Below are 26,366 nucleotides of genomic sequence, written 5' to 3' on the forward strand. Positions count from 1 at the left end.
ACTCGTAAAATACCAAAAACCAATTCCACAGCATTGGCCACACACCACTTTAAAAACAACACAACTTTTATTTCGACAAAATATAAATACGAGACATGGAAAAAACAAATACATAGAAATTTGAACAATTTTATAGAAATGGTTTTCATTAAAAGCATTAAGTACAAAACAGGTAATGCAAACTCAGCCGAAGCAAACATCATAAAGCAAATAAACTATTAAACGTTATTTTTATATTTCCCTTTCCTTCGTTATCGTCCTTAATAATTAACTTCCTCTCCAATATTGAATACCGAATCACAAATCCAATCCAGACAATCCCCATTTTCGACTTCCTTTGAGTTAAATAAAACCGACTATGATCAAAGAAATTTCCCCAGATTTACCGCGTCCCCCACCATGTCCGAATCATATAAAAATAACATAATACAAATTCAAGTTTCACAACACTTTCACACAAAACCAATATGGCATCACAAGAATATCACCACATTTTATGTGAGTATGAAATTTATGTTTACATCTAAAATTGTATTTTTTCTAGTCAACATGTTTTGTAATTTACCCAGGCCCTGAAGATGACTCGAATAAAGGTCGAAACGACGGCAAAAAAAAAAAGTGTTTTTCCAAACTACTCATTTTTGACCGCTCTTCACGACTTCAACAAATTATAGTCAATATCATAGAGAATTTATTTATCATCCCATTTAAACATTTTTACGAATAGCCACGAAATAGAAAAAAACTACTGTTGATTTATAAAAAAAACAAACTTGTATGTAAGAGTCCAGTACTCAGATACACAACTAGCTAGCCAAGGCTAATCTTATTAAACTATAAGGAACGCGACAATCGCGAGCATAGTTTCTAATCGACAACACTGTGAGACGTAACATTTGATTCTTTCACACATGTAAAATCAGTTTTACTGATGTACGTCTAAAAAGTCGAACTTGATGAAAATTTCTCTTGTTTCATACATGTCTTTTCTTAATGCTCAACTGATTTATACTTACATGTAAATTCTGTATGTCATAATTTGCGGAAAGAAGGAAAACATGATAATATATATNTATATATATTTCTAAAGAATTGTATAAGAAACTGACTGATTACATTTCCATTAAAGTGGCTATGTTACGAAACATCAACAAAGAACATTCCAAGGACTAGCATGTAAGTTTCAAAATTGCACCGACGATATTCCGAAGATGAATGACAAAAGGTGCAACACTTAAAAAATTATGATATAAGAAAACAAGAATTAATTATAAGGCAACCTTTCTGTCTGTAGGTTTAGGATATTTTATCAATGAGGTCGCTCGTTCTCGTTAAAGACGTGTAGGTTTTTAATTGAATGCGATGCCCAACCCAGAGGAAGTAAACAATAGGCCAAAATGCTTTCTTTAAGCGTTCTAATAAATCTCGTTTTTACTCTACAAACGTAGGCCTACTTTAATTCGTTTAAGTTTCAGGTATACATAATTGATTTGGAAGTGAATACATTTCATACGTCATCTCGAAAAGTATGTGAAGAAATACCGGATGTGGTTGAATCAAGGAAACAAATAGATCTGCAAATGCACGATGAAAGTTCAAAACCGGTTTTTCGGAAGCCATCCCAGTTGGGATTACGTCAGTCTCAAACATGCTGCTATATGGTTAACATCGATCCAAAGAGAGCCAATAATGGATATCAAATCTTTGGCCGCATAATGCCTTGTGAACGGAAGATAGAACAAATCATTTTCCAAGGGCCGGGCCCATGCGGCGTTCTATTTATATTTATCCGGTCAAAGGTTGAACGCCTTAACCAATGCCGCCGAAAAAGAAAACGACCTGAGAGTAAACACGACTGCATAAATTTAAATTATTGAAAATTATTTTAAGGGGATTGGTGATATTCCTGCAATGTTTATTTCATCTTTTCCTAAGAAATATAGAATGGAAAAAAGATTGCGACTGGGTTTCTGTGAATTTGTCAAACAATACAGATAAGATTTGATATGGCAATTCGATAACTAACTATTCTAGAACTTGACCTGACTAATCGATTTATTTCAACATCTCTGGATTTTTTTTTTTTAATGAAATTACCTGACTATGACGTTTGGCAGCATGATTCCTGTGCCTTTCGCCCTCGCTCAGCTTGGCCAAAGGTCTTCTCACGAGATTCGGCGGCTCCGCTGAGCGTGGTTCGCTTGTCCGGACAGGTTTCGCCAGCACTGGGACTGCGCTGTCGGGGCGGCGAGTGCTCTTGCTTCTCGTGAGTAGCTTGAGCATCGCTGGGGTCGGCATTACACACAAGACACGAGCGATCACACGGAGAACACACAACACCACGGGATCATCTCGCACACAGACACACACTCACCCACACAGCTAAACGGAGGCGCAAGGCCGACTGCCGAGGAACAGGAGAAACCGTCGAGTGGGGGGAGATTCTCACCCCTCTCCTCAAACTACGGACTTGTCCCTCCTAGAAATTTTCAGATGAGGCTATACAGTATACAGCCTTTTTAACATATACCACACAACCAATACGTACAGAATGAAATATGCCCCACGAAACACGCTCATTGACTTCATAATCGCTCTTCCCTTCCATTCATAGGCCGTGACTTGGGGAATTGAGCAACCAAGGATCATCAACGCAATATTTTACGTCATGAAGCAGGACAATCAACCGATTAATCATCGGTGGAATAATTGGACGATAATGATAAATAATTTATATATATTTTTCTCAATAATTTATTTTTTATTTTAAATAATCGAATGAAACGGTTTTGTAAAAAAACTGTCTTAACATAATTGATAACGTTCTTATGCGACGTGACAACTTGTTATAAATAACATATGTAGTATTTAGTGACCATTAATTAATGATTATTTGGAGATGGTGATATGCGGTTTTGTGTGATGCAGGTTTAGAAAAACATTTTCTTTATTGTGCCAACGTTTCGATCTTTATTGAGATCATATTCAGGGATTCGTATTTACACATATGGATTGCACAAATACAGATGTGATTTATACAATGATGTACGCAGTATAGAAATTTTAGGTTTATTCAAAATATTTGTACTTTACTTCATCTACACTGAAAACCCCACTGTGAATACAAAAACTTTGAATAAACCTAAAATTTCTAGATTGGGTACACCATTGTATAAATTCATAAATAGACGTTTTAGGTTTATTCAAAGTATTTGTACTCCCTCAAAGTGTGTTTTCTGTGAAGATGAAGTAAAGTACAAATACTATGAATAAACCTAATTTTCTATATTGCGTAAATCATTGTATAAATTCATTTACACATCTGTATTTGTACAATCCAAATAACGTTTGTAAATCCCAGGCCCTGAAGATGATCTAAATAAAGATCAAAACGTTCGCACAATAAAGAAAAGTTTTTCTACACCTGTATCACACAATACTCCATCTCCAAATACTCATAAATAACATAATTATAGATTGACAGAACTGACTTCTATCATTTACTTTAGTCTACTGGGTGCATGTGCAACCTTAAGACAGATTTTAAATGATTTATATTTTTATTTAACATAGCACAAATGTCTAATTCCCACATCTGATTTTTGCTAATCTTGAACTAACTTTTCTGTTAAAAAGACAATAGGTCATTTAGAATGGATAAAACTTTAATAAAAGAGAAATATTAAAAAGAAAACTGTGACACAAAGAAGAAGCCTGAGTATGAATGATGCCTGAAATATACAGAAATTAAAGCATAAAATTTTGAGAGATAGTTAATAGAATCCACCCATAATTTAATTTTTTTTAAAGTAGGTGCACTTTAGAGTTATATGATTAAAGATAATCGAAAAAAATCTCTACAATTAAAACACCACAAAATCGATAACAGATTTTTTAAAAAATGTTAAGAAGTTACAAAAGAAATGCTATAAAGATATATAATCTAAAGTCAAAAATACGGAAATTGAGGATTCAAGGAATTAAACAAGTACGAAAATAAAGAAATAATGATGAACAAGTTAAATCCTCAACATTCAAGAATCAGAATTAAATAGTAATTTCGATGACTGCAAGGAATGTCATCTATGGTGCAGTTAGGGAAATGTGAGGTTGCTCAATTTCCGATATTAGTGAGTACTGATTGACAAAAAAGTAATTTTATTTTGCGTATATGTAAATCAGGGAAGCAAGTGATAAATATTATTAGTGTCCTTGAATGGCAAAGAGGTTTAAAAAGTCCATTATGATATCAATTCATTATTTACCTTTCATACATTAATTAAAGAAGAGCACTATCGTAGGTGGCCATCAGAGGATCTGACTCGTAGAAGGTTCATCCTTACCCGACTAAAAATACGCGAGGTTGATACCTGGACACTTACTTTTGGGCCAAGGGCCGCGTATGAATACGGAATGCAGAGAAAGGTTGGTTGATGTGTCCCACCTGATTGAGAGGTGCAATTCCTTTGTTTCCATATAGAGGGCGCGAAGGAATGCCACCCGATATGACTTGAGCTGCTGGGGACTCTGTTCCGATCCTTGGAAAAAAAAGGTTCATTTATGTTCCTAGCATTTGCTGAGAAAATGTATTCATTAGCGTGAATGTATAGTGTGAGAGGACCGATTGCGGAATATTGAGTATCCTCAATTAGGTGTTATAAAGGGTGCTGGAGGAATTTCGAGTACGCCACCACCATTTGAGTGAATGGTATGTAAATAACAAAGGAACTACATACGTTGGGTGCTGACTTGACCTAGCTTTTGACAGCACCTGGAGACCAACTTCGGTGGCTGGGCGAATAAGACCGAGGTCTGAGGTGGTGAATCTCGAGGCCTGCCAATAATCTATTGTAAATGACAAAAGCAGGAATTGCCGGTGGTCTGCGCGAAGTGATAGGCTCAACTCTGCACATAACGCGGTAACCGAGTGGTCAATTCGTTCAATTCCACCGTCCCCCAGGTCTTTTTTCACGCTAGTCTTCCCCCTCATAAAAAAACATTTATAACAACTGAATACATACTTTGGCTAATATGCGAGACCATAAGGCCATTAAAATTCTCATTTTTATTTCAGTTGTGTGCACATCGAATTTCACGGTTCATTGAAATCATTACTTAGGCAGACCTCGGACTAATACGTGTCGTATCTCTGACCATTTCGGGCGGTCACCTTGAACCTAGTTTCATCTCCTGGTATAAATTTGTTTAGCCACCTCCGCACAACCTGTTCGATGTTCATCTTCAAGCGGACGAATACAACCAAGTATTAGGTCTGGTTGTCTAAACAACTGATACAAAATAAAAGGAATCGGAAGCAAAAAAACACCGAACAAAGGCCAACTAAACAAGATTCACGAGAATCTAGGGGCAAAAGCGATATGTAAATTAAATTATTATCACCTCAATTTCCATTTCAACAGGTATCAGTAACAAAAGTAATATTAAAATATCAATTAATTTAAACTTTTTTTACGAAAACAGATTAGAAGCATTTTTTTAAATTCATACGCAAGAATCACATGATTCATTACCTACCAACAGGTTTAATAATTTTATTCGTGGGGTGTTAACTATTTATTCCAGATTAGAATTATTGTTCGGTAGAAATGGTAAATGATGGAGTGAGTGCGGTGTTCAATCCTTTTTTAAAAAGATAGTTCCTACTCACAGTAAGTTGTTTTCCAATGATCCGGATTTCGAGCACCTTAGCTCATCATCAGGTTGTAGAAATCCTTCTACCTGATGTTGAGCTAAGGGGCTCGAAATCCGGATCGTTGGAAAACAACTTACTGTGAGTAGGAACTATCTTTTTTAAAAAAAGGATTATTGTTCGGTGTCTGCCAAGATCTGAGGACAAGTACTCTCACAATTTATTCATGTTTTCTTAACTTACTTTCAAACTAGATAAAGGTGAAATAGAGGAAATGGTATTATGAACTAGAGTTTTTGTTGCTAAATTATTTTTCCTTCCGTTCAACCTTACTTGAAGTTGAACTATTTTATTTGACTTACAGAATAAAATAATTCAAATTAAAGAATAGCGTTTAAAATGGATATTTCTTATTCATTGTGTTGTAAATTAGGTTAATTTTTTATTACCAAAACACTCAATCGAACGATCAACGATTTATTTTTATTCACTGACATTTTTCAATGTCATAATTCCTTATTAAATTCCTTGTTTCTTGTAAAATCATATCGAGAAACGAAAGGTTATTACAACGTGTTAAAAGGCAACGTTTTATAAGTTTTTAATAATTATAATTCGCAGTACGCATTTCGAAAAGGAGCAGGCCATTTGTGGCGTGTAGGATGTGCCCACTTCATGCCTTACAAGGTAAGCTCAATGACGTGATTTTTAAAGAATCATTATGGCTAACGCTTCCTTACGTTTCATGATCATTTCCTGATGTTTTCACGTAAAACTTCAAAGACTTGAAATTTGACTTACACAATGTCATGGGATTTCACGCCAACATCTTAGCATAATTACACTGCGTCCGTTCCACTTTAACATTTTGGCCAAATTATTACTTCGATGCAAAATCAGTATCAACTTAAAATATATTTAAAAAGGTCAGTCCAAAAATGGCGATTATGGATAAATAATATCCTAACACGAGGATGGGAAATTACGAAATGCATCTGACAGACAAACCCAGCGAAGAGTTGGCAGTCCACAATTATCGGATACGACCTAACTACTTTTGAATTTGTGCTTTGGTCGTATAGGGCATGTTGGTCTGTCGTACCTCGCAATATTTAAAGATCTATCTGTGACTCAACACTGAACGTACTGCAAAGGAAACGCATCTAGGACAGGCCGGCCAAATGATTGAAAACGGCCAAACTACATATCCTACATATCCAGTACATACCTACATAAGTAGGTTGGTACTGGTAAATATTTTTGTCCGCATATCTTAGCTGTGTTGGTCTGTTAAATAAGATTCGATTTCCTTCAAACTTTATAGAACTACCTGTCTCAGACTCACCAATGAATTGAGAATACGAAATGTATCCAGCATAGGCCGATCAAAACTAATCGGAAACAGCAAAACTACAGATACTTTTACTTTTTCTCATATTATACAGATTTTTGCTGATTTTGTACATACTAATGTGGGGTCAAGTAGGGTTTTTTGTCTGGTGTAATTGGCTGAGATATTTTCTGCTTGCGACGTCATTCTTCAATAATGGCCTACAGGCTAAGAAGTTTTAGCTGATGAATCGACTGGCGAAAAAAAAGGGGCCAAAGTTATAATCGGGTGTGACAAGCCAAAAATAGAAGCGTACGCGGAAGTGGTTCACGTGAGCTAGTTCAACCCGAACGTATCGATCAGAACAAGTAGACAAAGCTACCATAGATGCCAATGACACTGCACTATGCCTAGATGAACAAGACGATCGACCCTATGGAAAAGGTTGTCACATACCGGTTTTTCGACAAAAGAAAACGTGTATTACACATCATATCTTTATATATATTACGCAGGGCGGGCGACCAAAAGGGGTTAAATGCCTGGGGCCTGCCTTTTACCCTTTTTAGATTAAAAATAAAGAAAATCGTGTAATTTTTTCCTTTCCAGAGTAAACCTATAGAACGAGTTTATTGGGATTTTTAAATTGTTTTCGTTGATGAAAAAATAAATTTGAGTCTAAAAAAATTCTTAAAAGCATTGTTTCAAATCGAGAAGTTGTCGTCCGGGCAAATGCTGTGGCCAACAACGGCCAATACTGGGTGTGCCGAATTCTGCCAACCACGATGGTCTACAGCAGTTTAAGGCCACCGGGAGTCTCGATCGAAGAGAGGTTGTGGTCGACCGCGACGTACGACAGCTAGAGATGATCGTTTTATTGCTTTGACAACAGCAAATCGCTTCGGCACTTGAACCATGGGTGGCTGTACTGTGCACAGATGCGGTACAATTTGGTTTTATGACAATCAGAAAACAAGGACCGTGTGTAGGATAAGACGTGGAGAACGCTTTGATTAATCTGCCATGCGTTTGTCACAGCCTTTAGTCAGTCAGTTATCATATGGGGTGGAAACAACTCCCATGCTTGGTTTTTAATTAACAACCCAAAGAATGGTCTTTTAATTGCCCTAAGGTACATTGAGGAAATCTTCTGGAAGCTGTGGTCCCATTCGTTCCAATTATTGGGAACAATTTCGTATTAATGCATGATAACGTTCGACCGCATGTAGCTCGAATTGTCACCCACTTGGAGGATGTAGGGATGGCCACAATGAATTGGTTAGCACGTTCTCCTGACATGAATACTACAGAACACTTACGGGACATGATAAAGAGACGGGTTAGACATTCGCCGCCTCCAACCAGCCGTTGAACATTTTCAAATAAATTAATATGGTGTGGTGTTTAATGACCGTTAGCCAATGATTATTTGGAGATTGTGAGATGCGGTCTGGTGCGACGTAGGTTGTAGAAAAACATTTTCTTTATCGTGCCAACGTTTCGATCTTTATTTAAGATCATCTTCAGGGCCTGGAATTTATAAACATTGTTTAAATTTTACAAATACATACATGTAGGATGTGAAAAAACAACATTTTGGATGAGTATAAATACTTTGATTGAATTTCAAATTTCTAGCGTTGTATAAATTCATTTTTTCCCACATCCCACGTGTATTTGTACTATTTAAACAATGTTAATAATACCAAGCCCTGAAGATGACCTCAATAAAGATCGAAACGTTGGCACGGAAAAGAAAATGTTTTTCTAAAACCTACGTCGCCCCAGACCGAATCTGACGATCTTCAAATAAATTAATAACTTTCAGATAAAAATACATAGTTTGAAATAAACAACAACGGACTTTCTATTTGAGTTACAGTTTTACAATTAAATCCAAATAAAAATTAATAATTAAAAGCGAGGTTTTAGATTTATAATAAATTTCACAGGAGCGTAAAGTTCGTTTAATCTTCTTTGGCACTACGCGTTTTTTTACATAAAAATAAATGTTAATATATGATTATTTGTAAAAAGTGTCTCGTTGTCAATTGGCAATGTGAAAACCAATCACAGACTGTTTGAATTTTACAAAATAATTTGATGTTGTGCTGAACATACTGTACAATTAAACGGCAAAAACGTACTTAAGATTCAGGAAATGCATATACCTAGACGATTTACAAACATCTTCCTTTCAAAAGTTAATATTTTACGGAAGCCAAAAAAAAATTAATCTCAGCTTGAAATTTTAAGCGCACATATTTATTGTTAAAACCTACGAAGAGAAATAGAATTGCATAATTTCATGCAAAGTGAGATATTTGGAATTAATCTATTAAAAAAATGTATCAAAAATTCGTCAAAATTGACATTTAATTAAGCAAGTCGCCATCTGTGTTAGAATGTGCCCGTAGTTGACATTTATGAAGAGAGCACCAGGGGGAAAAGGGCTTCTACATCGCCAGTACATCGATCTGGAAGGGTTTTAGGTAAAGAGCTAAGTGCCCTTCAAACGATCATGATAAGATGTATAAACCATTTTCCCCCTTCTTTATTAAATGGAACACTGCTACACCCATACAGAGAAAAAACGCAAATTAGAATGATTGTATGGCATTTAAGGTTTAATAAGTCTGCCAGAAAACATATTAAAATGTATAAGGAACCGTTAATGCTAAAAGTGCAAACCATTTGTTCATTCCACACTATAACGGATGGTGTTTTTCAAAAAAAGTTAAAAGAAATTTAGGTTGTTTCATCTCCCAGCTAATTATGACAAATATTAATTATGATTTCTTAATGATTGTATTTTTCCTATCTTTTTACCTCTACACCTGATCTATTTAATCGCTAGTTAAATGCCCTAATACAAATTGTTTGATTAAGAGAAAAACCTAAATGGATTGTGATGCCATTGGTTTACTGCTTTTCAAGAAAGCCAGATAAGTGCTCCTCGTTTCAAAGTTCTATTAATAAAAAAACATCGATTTGTTGAAACTAATTCGTCCCAGAACATAATCAACTTAGCTAATTACGGAATGTTGAAGAAAGTCATGACCATATACAATTTGCAAAAGTAAAATTCAATTTTTAAATTGTTTAAATTACAAAATTGTTGATACTTTATGATAACAATACGGAAATTAGCTGTTTTTTAATTATGAATATCAATAAGGATAATTTTGTCATGATGTGAAAATTACAGAACAAAATCATTCCATTTCTAGAGAACTGCTTGTGCTTTTTTTTACAAATTAGATACAGGCTGTATAAATTAGCTGGAGTTGGTGGACTACATCCCCCTTTTACACGGTTTTATTATTTCAGTACATCCATGTACGGCGTATAAAATGTACAAATCCTTAAATCCTCCTCTCTTACACTGGGTGATTTACTACTCGTACAACAAAATTCTTCATGTGTTTCTACACCTCAAATGCAACAAAAAAAAGTTCGTATGAACATGGTCCGATTCTCAACCCTTTCTCAGATATTCAACATTTAACTTGCTAACTGTTTAACGGTTTTCGTCAGAAACATTTGAAGCTCTTAAACTATTCATTTTTGGGAATATAAAAAAAGCATTGAAAAGAGAGTTAAATTTCCTTGAAGAAGATAGGTACCCTTTTAGAATTTTCAATTTAATTTTTGGTAAAAAAATTAAATTTGTCAAAAACTCGGAGCCTGGCAAATTTGATAAAAATTTCTTCGTTTAATAAGTTTTCTAGTTATACCCTTTTCTTTAATAACATCGAACCAAAATGCTTATGCTAAATGGGAAAAAATTTGTGACGATTTGAAAAGGGGTGGGTGGGAGACTAAGCTAGTGATTCAACTTTTGTTCTCGGCCAAATTTATTTCTCAACTTTAACTTGGGGAGCAATTTAAAGCACACAAAAAAAGAACAATTCAACGTAAAAAAAAAAAAAAAAGGAGAATAAACATACTAAACAATCAAAGCAGAATAATTACGTTTTTTGTTCTAGAAGGGTATCTTCTTACACACAAATTAAAGGAAATTTGACACTTTTTTCTATTCTTATTTTGAATTTCCCCAAAAATGAATAGTTCAAAAGCTTTAAATAGATTTAGGACGAAAACCGTATCTAGTTTAAAAAAAAAAAGATGAATATCTGTGAAAGATTGAAAATCGGACCATGGCTCCTAAGAGCTTTGTTTCATTTGACGTATAGAATCGTACGATAGTATTATCACCCTGTATTATTAATGTTTATTATTTTCGAGAATTCATACGAACATAACATATGTATATGTATAACATAATATATGTATTATAACAAAATCCAGTGAGCTATAAATAATTTATCATGCAGCAGAATATTTGATTCACGATACTTGGAAGTGGCAAAAATAAAGCAGAACTGTGTTATTTTCGGATAAATATTGTTGACAACAGAATAAAAATATATCATTGTAACGATCTCAAGATAATTAAGTAAACGGTATTTCAGAGCTAAACAGGAAAAACGTGCAATCACTACACGGAACGAAAAACATGATGAATAGGGATTCTGTGGGCAAATGGATCTGGCAATTGTGGTAGGCCTAGATTGAATTCCGAATCAACCGAGATGCGACCTGCTTTTGCTGAATTAGCTTTAAAAGTGATTCACCACCTAGAAAGAAACAGTGGCCTAGAAATGTCCGGGGTCTATCGACCGAGTTGCACCCAGCACTGAACGAAAGACCATTTTGCAGGAGGCAACAGCCGGGCCTTTCACCTTCGTTATTACATAAACCTCACGGAAACTGTAATATATATGTTTAAAAATCCACCTCCATTTTACGCAGGCTCAACGAGAAGCCATTAACCTGTAACATTTCCGGGTTAAATTAATTTCAGATAGTTACCACTAGACGTTAGCAAGTTCAATGGATTAATAAAACACGATTTAACATAAAGCAAAATTTATGCTCCCAAAATGTGCACACCGTGCATAAAATATAATACGCCACATATACCAAATATAATATCAAATATACGTTCAAGAAACTAACATAAGTTCACAATAGAGAAAAATTTTACGCCAATATTGTAGGTCATTTTTTTATCCAAAGTTTCAAACCTAAGACACCTAGAGGAGCTAGAAAGCAATAAACCTTTGAAATTGCATTTTAACTGCTCCATAATCTGAGAATCAAACTTGTAAACCTCAATCAAAATGTACTTCGGGGAAATTCCAGTCTACATATTCTATTAAAGATGATTTAGACAGAAAAGGTCATCAACAAATGATTGTTTAATTAGCAAATATTGGAATAGGGAAAGATCATCCGACCTCTTAACGGGGGTCTATCCCACATTTAGCATAATTAACACGTTAAAGCATAACTTAATTCCTTTTCACCCATTATACAAATCCTAAGATGATTTTGTGATACGTATAACGTACTATCATGTAGATTTTAAAAAGTAATTATATGTAATGTTCTGGGTTTACTCTAACCACCCCTTAAAGACTAGGACTACTTGATATATTTTTAAAAGGTTTAAAATAATTTTATAAAGGTTATATTTTCTGCTGTCTGGTTTTAAAACAAGCAACCACTCTGCTTTTCGTGTCGAATAGAAGTCCATCCGAATCTTTATTCGCTTTTTCGTTATTTATAGAAAGGAATGAAGAAAAAAATAAAATGGTGTTACATTTACATGGAAACGTATTTCTGTATTGATGTGATGAGAATACAATATGGGAAGAACATTATAACCATGTACCAGAACAATGAATTTTAGATTTACAAATAACAAGGGAACGTGCTTAAGTGGTATAAAACTAAAAAGAAAAATATGAATCTACGGAAAAACGTAGTCTGTACAGAAAGAGAAATACGGAAGGGATTAGGTTTCACAGCTAACTCAATCCTTAATGAATTTTTCATGATATATATTTACAGAACCAGTTCCAAATATATGTTTGTTATATTGCAAAAAACCATGCAATCTAACTAAACTACGTCGAGTAACCAAACGGGGTCCAAGAAATGTCATGCAAAATATATTAACATAAAATTTTATCAAAATAAAAGCCTGGGAGAAATGTACCGAAAGGTTAAAAGTTTCGAACTGCCATCTGGTTGGTTTTTCCTCCCTAGGAAGGTTCGATAGTCAAAGGGAACGTTGCCAAGCGACGTAGCGACAAACTCTTACATAATAATCGTGACGCACATCTTAATTTTTGCAATGCAGCATATATTTAAACAGGAAGAAATGCGGGGAATCGACGACCCAGAGAGCTAATCGCCCGAAGTAATTAAGAATCGATTTGGCCCTGCAAATTTTCCGATCCAAAGGAAGAAACGCGACTGAAAAACGTTTTTCCACCAAAAGGCAGCAGGAAGGGGCGATTTTCTGCAGTAACACCCACGGCAAAGGGGAGCTCGTCCGAGCCAAGCAGAAAACCTAGGCTGCGTTTATAAATTTATCGATCTACTCAAGTCGGATTATGAAAACAACTTGGCTTTACTATTAAATCTAAAGCCAACAATCGTAAATATTATCGTTTTTATCATTTAAAAGGAAAACTTGGAAAAACATAAATATTAAAATTTAAAAAAAAACTAGATAATATTCTACAATAAAAATTACATTTTTTCCAACTAATTATAGTCTTGACAAAAAAATTACATCAAAGGAGGATCCTTTCCTGAACTTTTTCACAGAACAGACACTTATAAAACGTAAAGTATAAATCTCGATCTCGCACACACTTGTGTAATAAAAAAAACCAGCTGTGCTACAGAAAAAAAACTGCTTCTCTACTACGTACAGAGAGTAGTAATAGTTGACTTGAGAAGCATGCTTTGTGAAGGCAGAAAGCATATAAGCAGAATGGAAGGCCGTCAGTCCGTGACTGAGAGGACCAGAAGCAAGGGCGCACCCAAATGGATCAAACGGGTACCATCGTATTGACTATGGTGGGGATCCCATGACACTTCGCGACCAGCACTTACCAAAAACCCGTTAGATGCCTTCAAAATCCAACCGGGTGAATATGAAAGAAAAAATTAAATTCTTGTATTAAAAAACCCTAGGATAGTACTAATTTGACTAAAATATTTCAAACAACCAGTTTTAGTTCATTTTTGAAGGGGACTTAGACAAAGTGTTATTAATAATTAACTGAAAATTGGCCTCATATTGGACCCCATCCCGACATAGAACCGGTGATGGATATTAGTACTTTGTCAAATTCAGTGTCAATTTATTAAACTCTATTTAAATTTCCGGTCTTATAAGAAAATATGTGCCTGATTCATTCACTCCTGAGAATAGGTGAAGCAAATAGTATCAACGCCGCAGAATGGGTTCCAAATCCATTTAAGACATCTATCAGAAATGGAAATGTTCCTGTCTTATTTATTTGGGATGCCTGGACGAGGGAAAAGAGAAGCGGACAGGAAAATCCTTCGCCATACAACTGAGAAAAACCGTCTTCTAACATTAGATATAATAATAATAAACATGACGAGGAGTTGAGGAAATGAGTATGATTATGATTCACAGTAATCAGCACAATCATAAGTAAACATCCCTAAAGACTCATCAATGTTACTCTAAGTCTACATAGATATTGTTTACACACATATAAACGCCATCAACTAAAAATGAAGATTGTAATAGGATCACGACAAATGTCTAATGAAAAGATTTTAAAAAATTTGTTTTTCAATTAGAGATTTGGTTGACTGTTGTCGAGTCTAAAACAGCGAAGATAGGAAAATTTTTATTATTATAGTTGTTGTTTTCTGTACAAAGATTTACACATTTAAGAAATTTTAGGTTGTTATATTAACAATGAAATATCTAGCAGGAACCTATCAGACGAGAGTGAAGGGAATGGGGGAGGGAGCCACTGCTGGAATTCCTAGTGTTTATGATTGTCGGTTGAGGTTTAGGGTTGTGTTAGGTCACCACACCACTGTCTTTTAGGCGGAGTGGAGGATTGTACGTTGTAGGACGTTAAAGAAAGAGCTTGAACTAGTGGATTGCGCGGAAGGAGAGCTTGGATTGGAAGTTGTGGAATCATGTTTGGATTATGTCCGCCACGAATGAGAGGTATAGGTCTTTGTGATGGTTTGGTTAGTAACATAGAAGGAAGGGTTGAGGATGCGACGGAGGACTTTTGATTGAAATGATTAGGTTCTTTGTATATTGGATGGCTTCTTCCACAGCTCCCACAGCTCGAGTTTGTTTAGTTAATTATTTATACTAATATAGGCGTCTGAGTTGTCCGTAACTTTGGTTGGTCTTGCCTCTTTGTTTTATGCGTTCCATGGTAGTTGGTTGTCCAGACAAAACCCAAGATAGCGGATTTGGTTGGATAGGGGATTACCTAACTATATATGTGCACTGGGTATGCACTTGTTCTAAGCGTGAACGTGACGTGCCTGCTCATTTGTCCATTTAACTTGATGCACCACCGAGTATAGAGATTGGTCATAGGATACTCCCCTTAGGGAACCCCGAACTCGATGGGCTTGATGGTTCGTGATGAGGTCTAGGGGTTTACTGCAAGGATAGGCTCAGAATGTAAGGAGAGGATTGCTGCGTCGTCCGCAATGGTCGTGATGTATAGGTTAGGATGTATAGGTACCTCAGCGATGTAGACTGTATAGAAATTGGTCATAGGATACTCCCCTTGGGGAACCCCGACCTCGATGGACTTGATGGCTGAAATTCAGAGCCAAATTGAATTCTATAAATATATTCTATTAAACGGAATAAAATTGATCGAAAACGACACTACAGGTTCACAACCTCGCAGACCCCAAAAGTAAATCTCATAATGGTATCTGTTCTTTAGAAAAAGAACAAAACATAACTTTTGCAATATAAGAAGTTGCAATGTTGATTTTTTTTGCAAATATTTTATGCTTAATTTGAAATGTAAATATAAAGTAGGCTGGAGCTGGGAATTATGAAAAACAGGAAACAATAACATGGCAGGTTGGTGAAGGTCTCTGGGTAAAAAAAACTAGAACACAATCTCACTTTCACATACTACAGAAAATTGCACTTCGTTGAGAAAGCGGCTACTGATTTTGCTTCTATCATGCTGCGGCCATGAAAATAAAAAGTTTATTTAGTAAACAACGATAAATCCAAATGTATTTGTAAATACTTTTAAAAATGAACTAATAATTTCAATGTAAAGCCTTATAAGCTTTGAGCTGAATAAAATATTTATTTTTAAGTTAATATTTATAACTTTAGGGATAAATTAATTCGGTTTTTTCGATTTTAGTCACTGTAAACATGTTTGCGTCGGTATTAGAATAAGAAGGATGAACCCATTAATACGAAATTAACGAACCTAAAGTTCCCGTAGGGCATACATCCGTACTTTGAACACTTAATTCCCCTTGTTCTTCTTAACGATGTTATTCAAGAATTTTACCATTTTCAAACGTTCTTTACTTTTCGAGTAGGCAACGCCCACAATAGTGTATCATCAATATTGCATATTGATAAATTTATTTGACAACTGATTCATGACAATTATCTTATCACTGTCAATTCGGCCAATCTTATGTTGACCGCTGTTTATTGAGAAATGAAGTCTTGTGTCACTATTTTCATTCGAGCGAATTTACAAGTTAATTAACCTTTTTACTGTTGTCTTTTTTTTCCAAACAACACTGTTTATGAAAGCAGTGTAGTAAACTGTTTAAAAGGAAAAATAAATAGTATTAGTAAAAAATCACACGGTATTTAAGTTGAATTGCAGTAACGATGACAAAACCTGGAGTTCAACAGGCCAGAGACCGCTAAATTATTTAAAAATAAATTTTCGGTTTCAGATTAGGCTAGCGAATGTACGAGCTGATGTGGTAAGCTTTTTAATAATAACACAACACAATAAAATAAATAATAAAGTTTAAATTTTAAAATAATTTACATGGTACATAATTAACCCATCAGAAGGACGTAATTATTAAGGAAGGAATTACGCAGACGGAGAATTATTAGGTCGTAACGATAGAAATGTCAGTACCTATTGACTACAATTTTTCTTCCCATACAAACTATCTTATAGTTTACCAACACTGAATGACATTAATACTATTTAATGAACAATTTTTTTCGAGTCTGAAATGAACATGTTGCAAAAGGTTTGTTTATTTAAATATAATTGAATTTATTTCTAACGGGCAAGGCAACACAAGTGCACTGTAAAATTTAAATTTAATTAAGCCATTGGGGGATTCAAACCGATTGTGTTTATTTTTTACTGGTTTCCGGAGAGCCTTACCAACTCAGAACGTGTTTGGGTTAGAAAGATTATGGGTAAGGACCACCACTTAAAAGCCGGGGTACAGACTTCTTCCAAGAGCGTAGAGCAATATTTAAAACTCAGACCTTAAACTCGATGAAAAATATCATTAATGCCTTTTTCTTGGGAAAATTATTTCTTGTGAGATTTATTGTTGAGGTCTGCGGGGCAATGAACCCGCAGTTTGCTCGTTCCGAACGTCCTCCGATTGTAACTATCCTAGCTTTGGTCTGACAATTTTCAAATCGGCCGAACTACAAAATTATTTGGGGCAACTGGGAAAGGTTGAGAGTCGCAAAAACGCTGAGAAACGTTAAAGATTTGTCGACTCACTATAACTGCGCGCTGTTATTAATTCACACTAGCACGATTAAACGATAAAGTTGAGTATCGGACGGATAAACGAATTGCATAACATTAAATTATAGGTTAATTTTTACGCGCCTTACCAAGAAATTCATCATGTGCTAGAAACCTTTGTAGCTGGATAACAACTAATTAAAAGTTATTGTGCCTTACTCCTTCAAGAGTAAGGATGACCAGGTGAAGAAACTGCAGGATTTGTGGCAATTACATACGCACAGAGACTCACACCAGCTGTAAATAGCTTTTGAATCCTCGCGAAACATTTTACTGAAAAGTCAACAAGGATGAATTCCAATATTCAAAGTTAAATCTCGACTGGACCTTTGGAGTTTTGATGATGTAGAATGTAGTCAAATAGTCTTCTTTGTTTTTTAAACAAATTACTAAGTTCCAATAGACTTCCAACCTTAAAGTAGTCCAAAGAAACAGCTAATTAAAATCAGAAACTTCTGTCTCATTGGAAGTTTTTTTTATATATTTAAAAGTTTTTTTTTTTTAAATATTTGTCAACAATTGAAAATTTGTTTTTCTCACAAGATCTGGAAATTTGGGATTATAATTTTAATCCTAAAGTCGTTTTTCGAATTATAACAATCAACCTATGGAGGGATTGCTATGAAAACTAACTTAAATTTGTGCCGACTGAGCTTATTATATTTTTTTGAATATACTCTACCTTTTGAAATAACACGATTTAAAAGATAGTTATCAACTGAAAGGCGTTTTTATCATACTTTTAATGAATTTTTATTAACCCAAGTGCAACAAAAATTTCGACAATGTATGAAGATGGATTTTTTGTTGAGAAATTCAGATAGTTACGATTATTACTACTTATATATTTAAAAAGAATAATTGTTTTTACACTAATAAAACACGTTATTGATAAAATAACATTTTTAACTGACGCTTATATTTTAACAGATCCAATGAAGAGAAATTCATCCTGTCAGGCCGTTTTAATTCTAACAAAATACATATTATTTGTCATTAAAGTATGAACAAATATTAATGAGCTTACTTGATTTGGGTGTTCAACGTCACTCGAGTGACTTGGAACTTCGAAGGGCGTTTAACAGAAATGATTGTTTCACGGCCCGTGACTCATCCAACCCACGGACTTGTGAAACAACTAAAATTTCTTTCCTAAGAGTATTAACCTGGACTTATTTCAAGTTTGGCAATTGAATCAGATCGAACAATTGAATCTGGTTCAAATTTGATCCGAGAGCTTTCGACAAGAGACTGACAAACAAGCGATCGATTTTAAACGAACCCTTTCCCCATATGTGCCTTACAGCAGCTTCATGAAAGTCAATCAACTTCGGGGTGAATTGAATTCCGATAAAATCTGATATCCAGTTAAATATTCTTGTTCAACTATTTGACAAAATGTCGGAATCAAGTCAGTATAACTTCATTGGTAAAATATCTCTCAATTTGTTTTATTATTTTGTTATACCCTTAAAAAGGTCATTTTAATGACTGTCTTTAAGAAAAACCTTTTCACAAAATGGGACAGTCACGGTCCAATAAAGGAAAAAAAATATTGTGAATAATAACCCATCTTTGAAAGTCCTACCTAAAAAGAGCAGATTTGCAGATTGTAGCCAACACGTGCAAATAAAATATATTTATCAAATTTCAAAAATAATAATATTCAGTACAATTATAACCTAAGGTAACCTAATTAGTAATTACAGAAATTATTTCACACATAAAAAATTGATCATCATTTTGAATAATATAAAAATATGCAATTTTCTAAAATGCGTTTTAGGGGAAAATTCATTTTTTGCCTAATAATCAACAAGATTCCATATTAAAAAAAGAAATAACTTCATACAAACTTTCTCTTCTGTTATCTCAATATAATTGGCATAAGCCTTCAGTATTATATTAAATATCAAAACGACTTTATCAACGTAAAATCTCTCTTCAGTATTATTTATATTTAAAATTTTTATTTGTTTTTATAAATTTTAAATATTTTAAATATATTTGTTATTGTAAAATGTCAAATAAATGTATTTCATTTATATTTAAATGTCATATTAAATTAAAAACATTTGTTTTCTATTTAAACTTCCATAAAATGCTTCACATTTCATAAAATGCAAACTGCAATATTTATCGTCCATAAATTATGACTTGTTTAAGGTAATTTGACAGTAAAAGACAGGCAAGAACAAATCTGAAATTGTACATTGCAAAAATTTTTGGGACATTTACTGCTATGGATGTTGACTTTGTTTGCTTACAGATAAAGTGAGCCATGAAAGAATAAAATAAAGGGTACAAATGTAATCATAGATAAGATTGTGACATAAAACGCTCAATAGCAATAAATATAACTTTTACGTAGTTGTGAATTGGGACGTAACATGCCTCATTTATCAGAAGAGATTTAAGATAGAATAATAAAGATTATCCAACAAACCTCCTTTTAATTTTAAGATTGGCAAGATTGTTTTACAAAAAAATTAACAAATAAGAGAACGTCTTGTTATAATTTAAAAAAAAAAAAAAAATGTATATATAAATCTACAATTATAAATTAATGGTTATGTTATAAATATGTCAGTATCATCATGATGGTGAATATTGTAACTGATATTTTTAGAACGCATTTTAGAAGCATTAATTTAATGAATAGCAAGTTATTGAACTTTTAGCAAAACTACATAACCTTTACATTAAATAAAGTAACAAGACATGAATTAGAATATGTATGTAAATTATAACAAATCAAACATTTGACAGCAAAGTTACAGTAAATGAAAGAATGGAATTGAGAGGAATAGCAATGAAAATTTTTACACGTGTAGATTTTGCATTTTAGAGGCACATTTCAACCTTACATGCAAATATGGAACATTTGTGACATACATATGTATAACCAATATATGCATTTAATAGCCATAATTGACTATATTAATTATTTTAATTAATTGTACTTTTTATTTTTATCTAAGATCTTGGTTGAGATGACAAAGCTTGTTCATAAGTGGGATTTGAACCCATAGCCGAAGATCAATGGTTGGGATCCCGCTCATGACACCAGCTTTTTCATCTCAACCAAGACATTAGATAAACATTAATTAAAATAAAATAGTACATATTATGTATAAACTGAACCAATAATTCATAATAATAACTCAACGTTTTTCAAATTTATTCAAGAAAAATCTATATATAAAAGAGAATGTTCTACATGTGATAATCATAAAAACGAAAACTACTGAACCGATTTCAATGAAACTTTCACACTTTGTTTTTATTAGTGGAGAGTGGGTTTAGAGGCTATAAAATGGGCATACGAGGACAAATAATGGGTGTCTGAATTTACAAAAAGAGAAATAACATTTTTTATTTATTATCTCCCTGGGCAATGCCAGCTAATAAAGCTTGTTACACATAAATAAACACATTAAGAAGATTTGCAAGGGAAAAGGATTAAAGTATAATAAGCATAAAAATGGTAAAGAATACAATAGTTATTTACCTTGGAGTTTGAAACATGATCGGCTGGAAGTGATTCGGGTACCGTCTGTAATGTCGTCCTCATGCTAGTTGACATCTCTAAACTTCCTCTTTGTCCTCCACCATAAAAGATCGATGAAAAGCTCTCTCTTTTTGGTGGTTGCGGAGATCACAGTTCCGAATCCTTCTGTGGTCCCGCTATGTGGCCACCAATAACCACCCCTTTCCTCCTACCATCGGAAACCTGGTACCTGAAAACAATAAATAAAATTGTAACATTACATTTTATCTTATTGTATGATAAAAGATAACATGTTATAAGTACTTTCCACCCCACTTTGTTATATGAAAAAATGCTTACGTTCATTATATAACCTTCAACGTATAACTTTGTAACGAAACAATTTTTCAGCATATATCACATTTAATAAAAATATTTTTTAAATTGAAAATGGGAAAAATAAAACATGGGTAACAGCATGAACATATAAACACTACAGGTTTACTTGCCCAAGGACAGAGTAATAAATCAATCCTCATTGATCATCATGGGCATAAACATACACTCCTTAACAAATGAGTAAAAAAATAGCTTGGTCATCTCTGATCGTCCTGGTCTGGCAACAAAACCAGAGAGAATAGCCAGTACATTTCACACATGACAAAAGCTACAGGTTGGCTCATCACCTTGAAGACCAACCTGTTTTATAAACTACAATACATAAAATCTAGTAATTATAAGTAACAAAGATAGAAGCAATGATTGTTAATTTAAATAGATAAAATGTATTGTAATTCTAGTAAAAATATATTTTAACATACTACACACCCATTATATTATTAGTGCATATTTATATACATTGACAATACAAAAATTAGAAAATGATGAGATTCTAACAAAAAAAACAATGTCACCAGAAAAGCTATTGAAGTAGCTTTTCAGTATAAAAATTCATTGCCATTAAATATTTGTTCTAATTACTACAGTACATACAGTTTGTTGATGATTTCATTTAGATGTTATGATCTCCTATTTTCCATTTGTAATTGTACAATGATTAGATAGATCACACAGATATCAATAAATAAATGTTTAGCATCTGTGTTTTAATACAACAAAAGATTACAAGTTTTCTCAGAAATTATATTAATGTTTATTTCATTTCTTCGACTATTTCTGCCTCAGGATGTTCTTTGTTTACCTTTGACTGTTGTTATGTGTTATCAGTTTTACCTTTTTATGTAAACATTTCAAGAATTTAAAAAAAAGGAAAACATTTTATTATATTTATACTGAAAACATAATAGAATGGTGTTTCTATTTCGTTGAAAGAGAAAGAAATTAAGATTAAGTTTATAACAATTTACAATCTGTTATTCAACTGAAATTAAAAACCATCTGTTGACTCAAGAGGGCACAAGCTGTTTAAAAAAAGCCTTGTGGCAAAGCCAAAAAAAAAGAACATTTAAACAAGGAATGCATGTTTCACTCTGGCATTATCAGCAACAGTTTAAAAAATTACAGTATGAGGATATGCAAAATAAAATCAACAAGGTACAAGATCAAGAGTGGGTCATTATGAAATGAACACACTTCATCAAAAACCAAAACCAGAATTTTAAACTAAAATATATTTGTCAATTTGATTGATTTATGAATAGGTTTTTAAGTATCACCAATTGGAATGTTATGTACAGTGTAAGTTAGTTACTTAGGAAATAATGGAAAATACCCAAACCATATTTTAACGACATAAATGTTTTTGCAAATATTACTATTGATGCTGGGAGTGGGTCTGCGAGTCTGTGAAATGGCAAACAATTGTGCTGCACCGCACTGGGTCATTTATTGAGTACATCTTCACTCGCGGGTTTGTTGACTACTCAAACAGGTTTCAGTAAAGTCCATCTTCAGTAAAGTAAAACAGTCCATTTTCAGTAAAGAACTCATTCCATCTTTCAATTCCTCATAGATAAAGGCACAATGCCACAATGAGTTTGAGTAGTTCAACAAACCCACAAGTGAAGACAAACCCTCATAGTGACTCAGTGCCGGTTCAGTATGAGGTCACCAATTCGCACACCAATATCCAATCATAAATTAGGGGCTATAAATATTAATAAATTTGTACACAATCTAAGCCAAATATATACTGATTAATTATTATTACACTAACTTTATTAACATGAACATATTCATATTTTCTAACATGACTAGCCGAATCATACTTGCATTGCTTTTTTTGGCCATTACTGGGAGCTACAAAGTTGGCAGCCGGTCAATACTTTGTCTAATGAAATTTCAGTGTGCAATTCATATATGAAGAACTAGTTCTATTCTAATACCGTCAGACATCTGCCAGTTTAAATTTATTGAAATCAAAAGGTTCGTATACTATCAAACAGGTAAAATGTTAAGATAGGTTATTAAAAGATGAAGATTACATTCTTTTATGCATCAATTTATAAACAAAAACACAAGTTGGAAAGGAGAAACGAGTGGGTACATCAATCTTTTAAAAATGTGAAATCATGTGAAAATTACGGTGAATATTTGTTCAAAATAGTTTTACTACGCAAAACAGACTTTTACTAAAATAGCAAACCTTACTGTTTGTTAATTAGCTTTAACCTATCTTTCCTCATAGGATGTCTAGAGCATTTCAGAATATCAGATATGATTACAAAAATTATGAAACAATGAATTGTTTAATATGTTTTGTAAAAATATTAATTATTATAAAAACATCCAAAAGCAAGATAAATAACACGAATTTATCTGCACTGACTGATATATAACAATACTATCGTGATTTTATCAAACACAACTATCAAAATCTATACCCTTCATTTGATATTTCTAGTAATTGTAACAATATTTTTAGAAAGGATTACAAAAGTCAAAAATTATTTATTGTCCCCAGAAGGTAAAAAATACAACATAACCAATTTAAAACCATATAATTTTATGGTACTAAATGAAGATTCTCACAAAATAAAAGCAATGAATATGCAAAAATAATTAAATCTGATTAATATCTAAAAAAATCAAAAAAATCTAACTGATCAATTCTGCCATTGGATGTTCATTCAATTTGGCTTCAACATGAAACGTATACATCCAAAAAGTCAGATTTCACAAGGCACAATATACCACACAGAAAAAATAATTTGAAAGGACAGTTTCAATTATCGAATGAATTCAATGAAATTCTGGGATGGGGACCACGATAGCTGAGTAGTCAGCTTGATAGACTCTGCTCTAGACCGCAGTCGTGGGTTCGATTCCCACCGACACCCCAGGCTTTTTTTTTTTTTTCAAGCAACATTTCTCCCCAAAAGAATAAACACCGCATATGTGATATACATTCCTTGGCTAATATGCAAAGATCATAAGACTATTTAAAAAAATCTGTGATTATAAAGAAACATGATCATCTGTATATATAATCTGAAATGATGAATTGAGGTTGAAAACAGTCAAATCCTTGAAAAATAAAAAAGAAGAACTATAAAAACTGTGGTCAACGATCATTTATAGGTCTGGGATAAGCTGAGTAAGTCAGACCCTTCATGTTAAATGCAAAATGTTACTCAGCTTTTCAAGAAAAGAGAGAGAGGGGGAGAGAGATAACAGAGTTGGATTGATTACCAATTTATATAAGCTCAATGCTGCTGTGTACAGAATCGAACCTGTCGGCTTGCTGATAAAACCTCCGTTAATAAATGTACAGGACTGGCAATATGTTCGTGTTATTTTAACATCACAGACAATGTAGCCAAAGACAAACCATTCTAATTTGTAAACGTTAAATAAATCCAACATCAATCTGAACCGTTCTATCAAATGTTATACATTAAATTTATATATCCCCTTACACATCCATAAAAGTCCTAGCGAAGATTTCATTCAGCACTAGTATCACCCAAGAAATATTAAAAAACATAAGTATATTTATATTAATTGAACAAATTCAATGAAGTGCTGTGATTATACAAAAAACGTGGTCATCTGTATACAGAAACTAAATTCTTTAATTAAGAATGAAAAGAATCAAATCTTTGAAGAATAGAAAAATAAAGTAAAACAAAGGACTGATGTTAACAAGGTTTCATGGTCTGGGGGTTAAGTTATGCTGCATTGTTGAATGCTGTAAACTTACGAATTGACCCTACAAAATTAAGCTCAACCTTTTAAAAACCTTTTATAAATGTAGTGGGACATGTGCACTGACTGTTTTTGTTGTTTGTCTTACTAATGTATTTGCTTTTCATCATCTCCTGTGAATGCAGCTACACAGTTTTTAGCCATTTTACCAACAAAAATATAAATAAATAATTTTAAAAAATAAATAAAAAATTGAAAAAGTGGAGATAAAAGGGTTTGATTGATTTATATAAGGTATAACGTTCATTGATAAATCTACACAGTGGCAAAATGTTTATTTTAACATACCACCATGTATCCAAAAGCACACCATGCTAATTTGTAAAAATTAAATAAATCTCTAAAACATAACATTAAATTGTTAAATTGAACAACTGTCGAATGATAGATATTAAATTTGGATATCCCCTGACAAGCATATAAAAAAGTCAAAGCAAAGATTTCACTCGTTAATAGTATCATCATCCAGGAAATATTAAAGAGTGAAATATATTTACATTTTAATTAATTATACTTTTTATCTAAGGTCTTGGTTTGAGATAAAAAGCTAGTGTCTGAGCGGGATTCGAACCCACGACCATCGGCTCAATGCATCACTCTCTAACCAATTGAGCTATTGTGACTACTGACGCTCAAGTGGTTAGAGCAGTGGAGTATTGAGCCGAAGGTCATTGGTTTGAATCCCACTCATGACACTAACTTTTTCATCTCGACCAAGACATTAGGTAGAAAGTATAATTAATTAAAATAATTAATACTGTTAATGATTTCTAAATACATATATTTATATTTATATAATTTCATAAATGGATATTTATATTTATTGAATGAATTCAATGAAATCCAGTGATTATAAAAAAAACATGGTAATCTATATACAGGAATTAAAAATTTAATACAGAATGAAAAATCAATCGAATGTTTGAAGAATAGAAAAGTAAAGTAAAATAAAGAACTGAGGCTAACAATGTTTCATACGTCTGGATTAAGTAATGAAGCTATGAACACAATAAGCTGATGAACTAAGCATAACCTTTAAAAACCCTTTTATCAAATGTACTGGAGTTATCA

General features: G+C 33.3%; 1 protein-coding gene across 7 annotated transcripts in view; it reads right to left on the bottom strand.

The window, feature by feature from the left end:
• LOC106666962 (serine/threonine-protein kinase MARK2-like) overlaps nt 1–26,366 on the bottom strand; it is a 120,750-nt gene that overhangs the window by 91,055 nt on the left and 3,329 nt on the right. For 5 of the 7 annotated variants that reach the window (XM_014394524.2, XM_014394521.2, XM_014394519.2 and 2 more), the window contains exon 2: nt 21,150–21,378. In XM_014394524.2, coding sequence (XP_014250010.1) covers nt 21,150–21,224 — 75 coding nt within the window. In that variant the 5' untranslated portion in view covers nt 21,225–21,378. Of the gene's footprint in view, nt 1–2,097; nt 2,420–17,727; nt 17,758–21,149; nt 21,379–26,366 lie in introns of those variants that run through there. The other 2 variants (XM_024227738.1, XM_014394518.2) reach the window with 2 other exon arrangements.

The sequence above is a fragment of the Cimex lectularius genome, unplaced genomic scaffold, assembly GCF_000648675.2.
Source record: "Cimex lectularius strain Harlan isolate CLEC.00 unplaced genomic scaffold, Clec_2.1 scaffold189, whole genome shotgun sequence".
Taxonomy (NCBI): Eukaryota; Metazoa; Arthropoda; class Insecta; order Hemiptera; family Cimicidae; genus Cimex; species Cimex lectularius.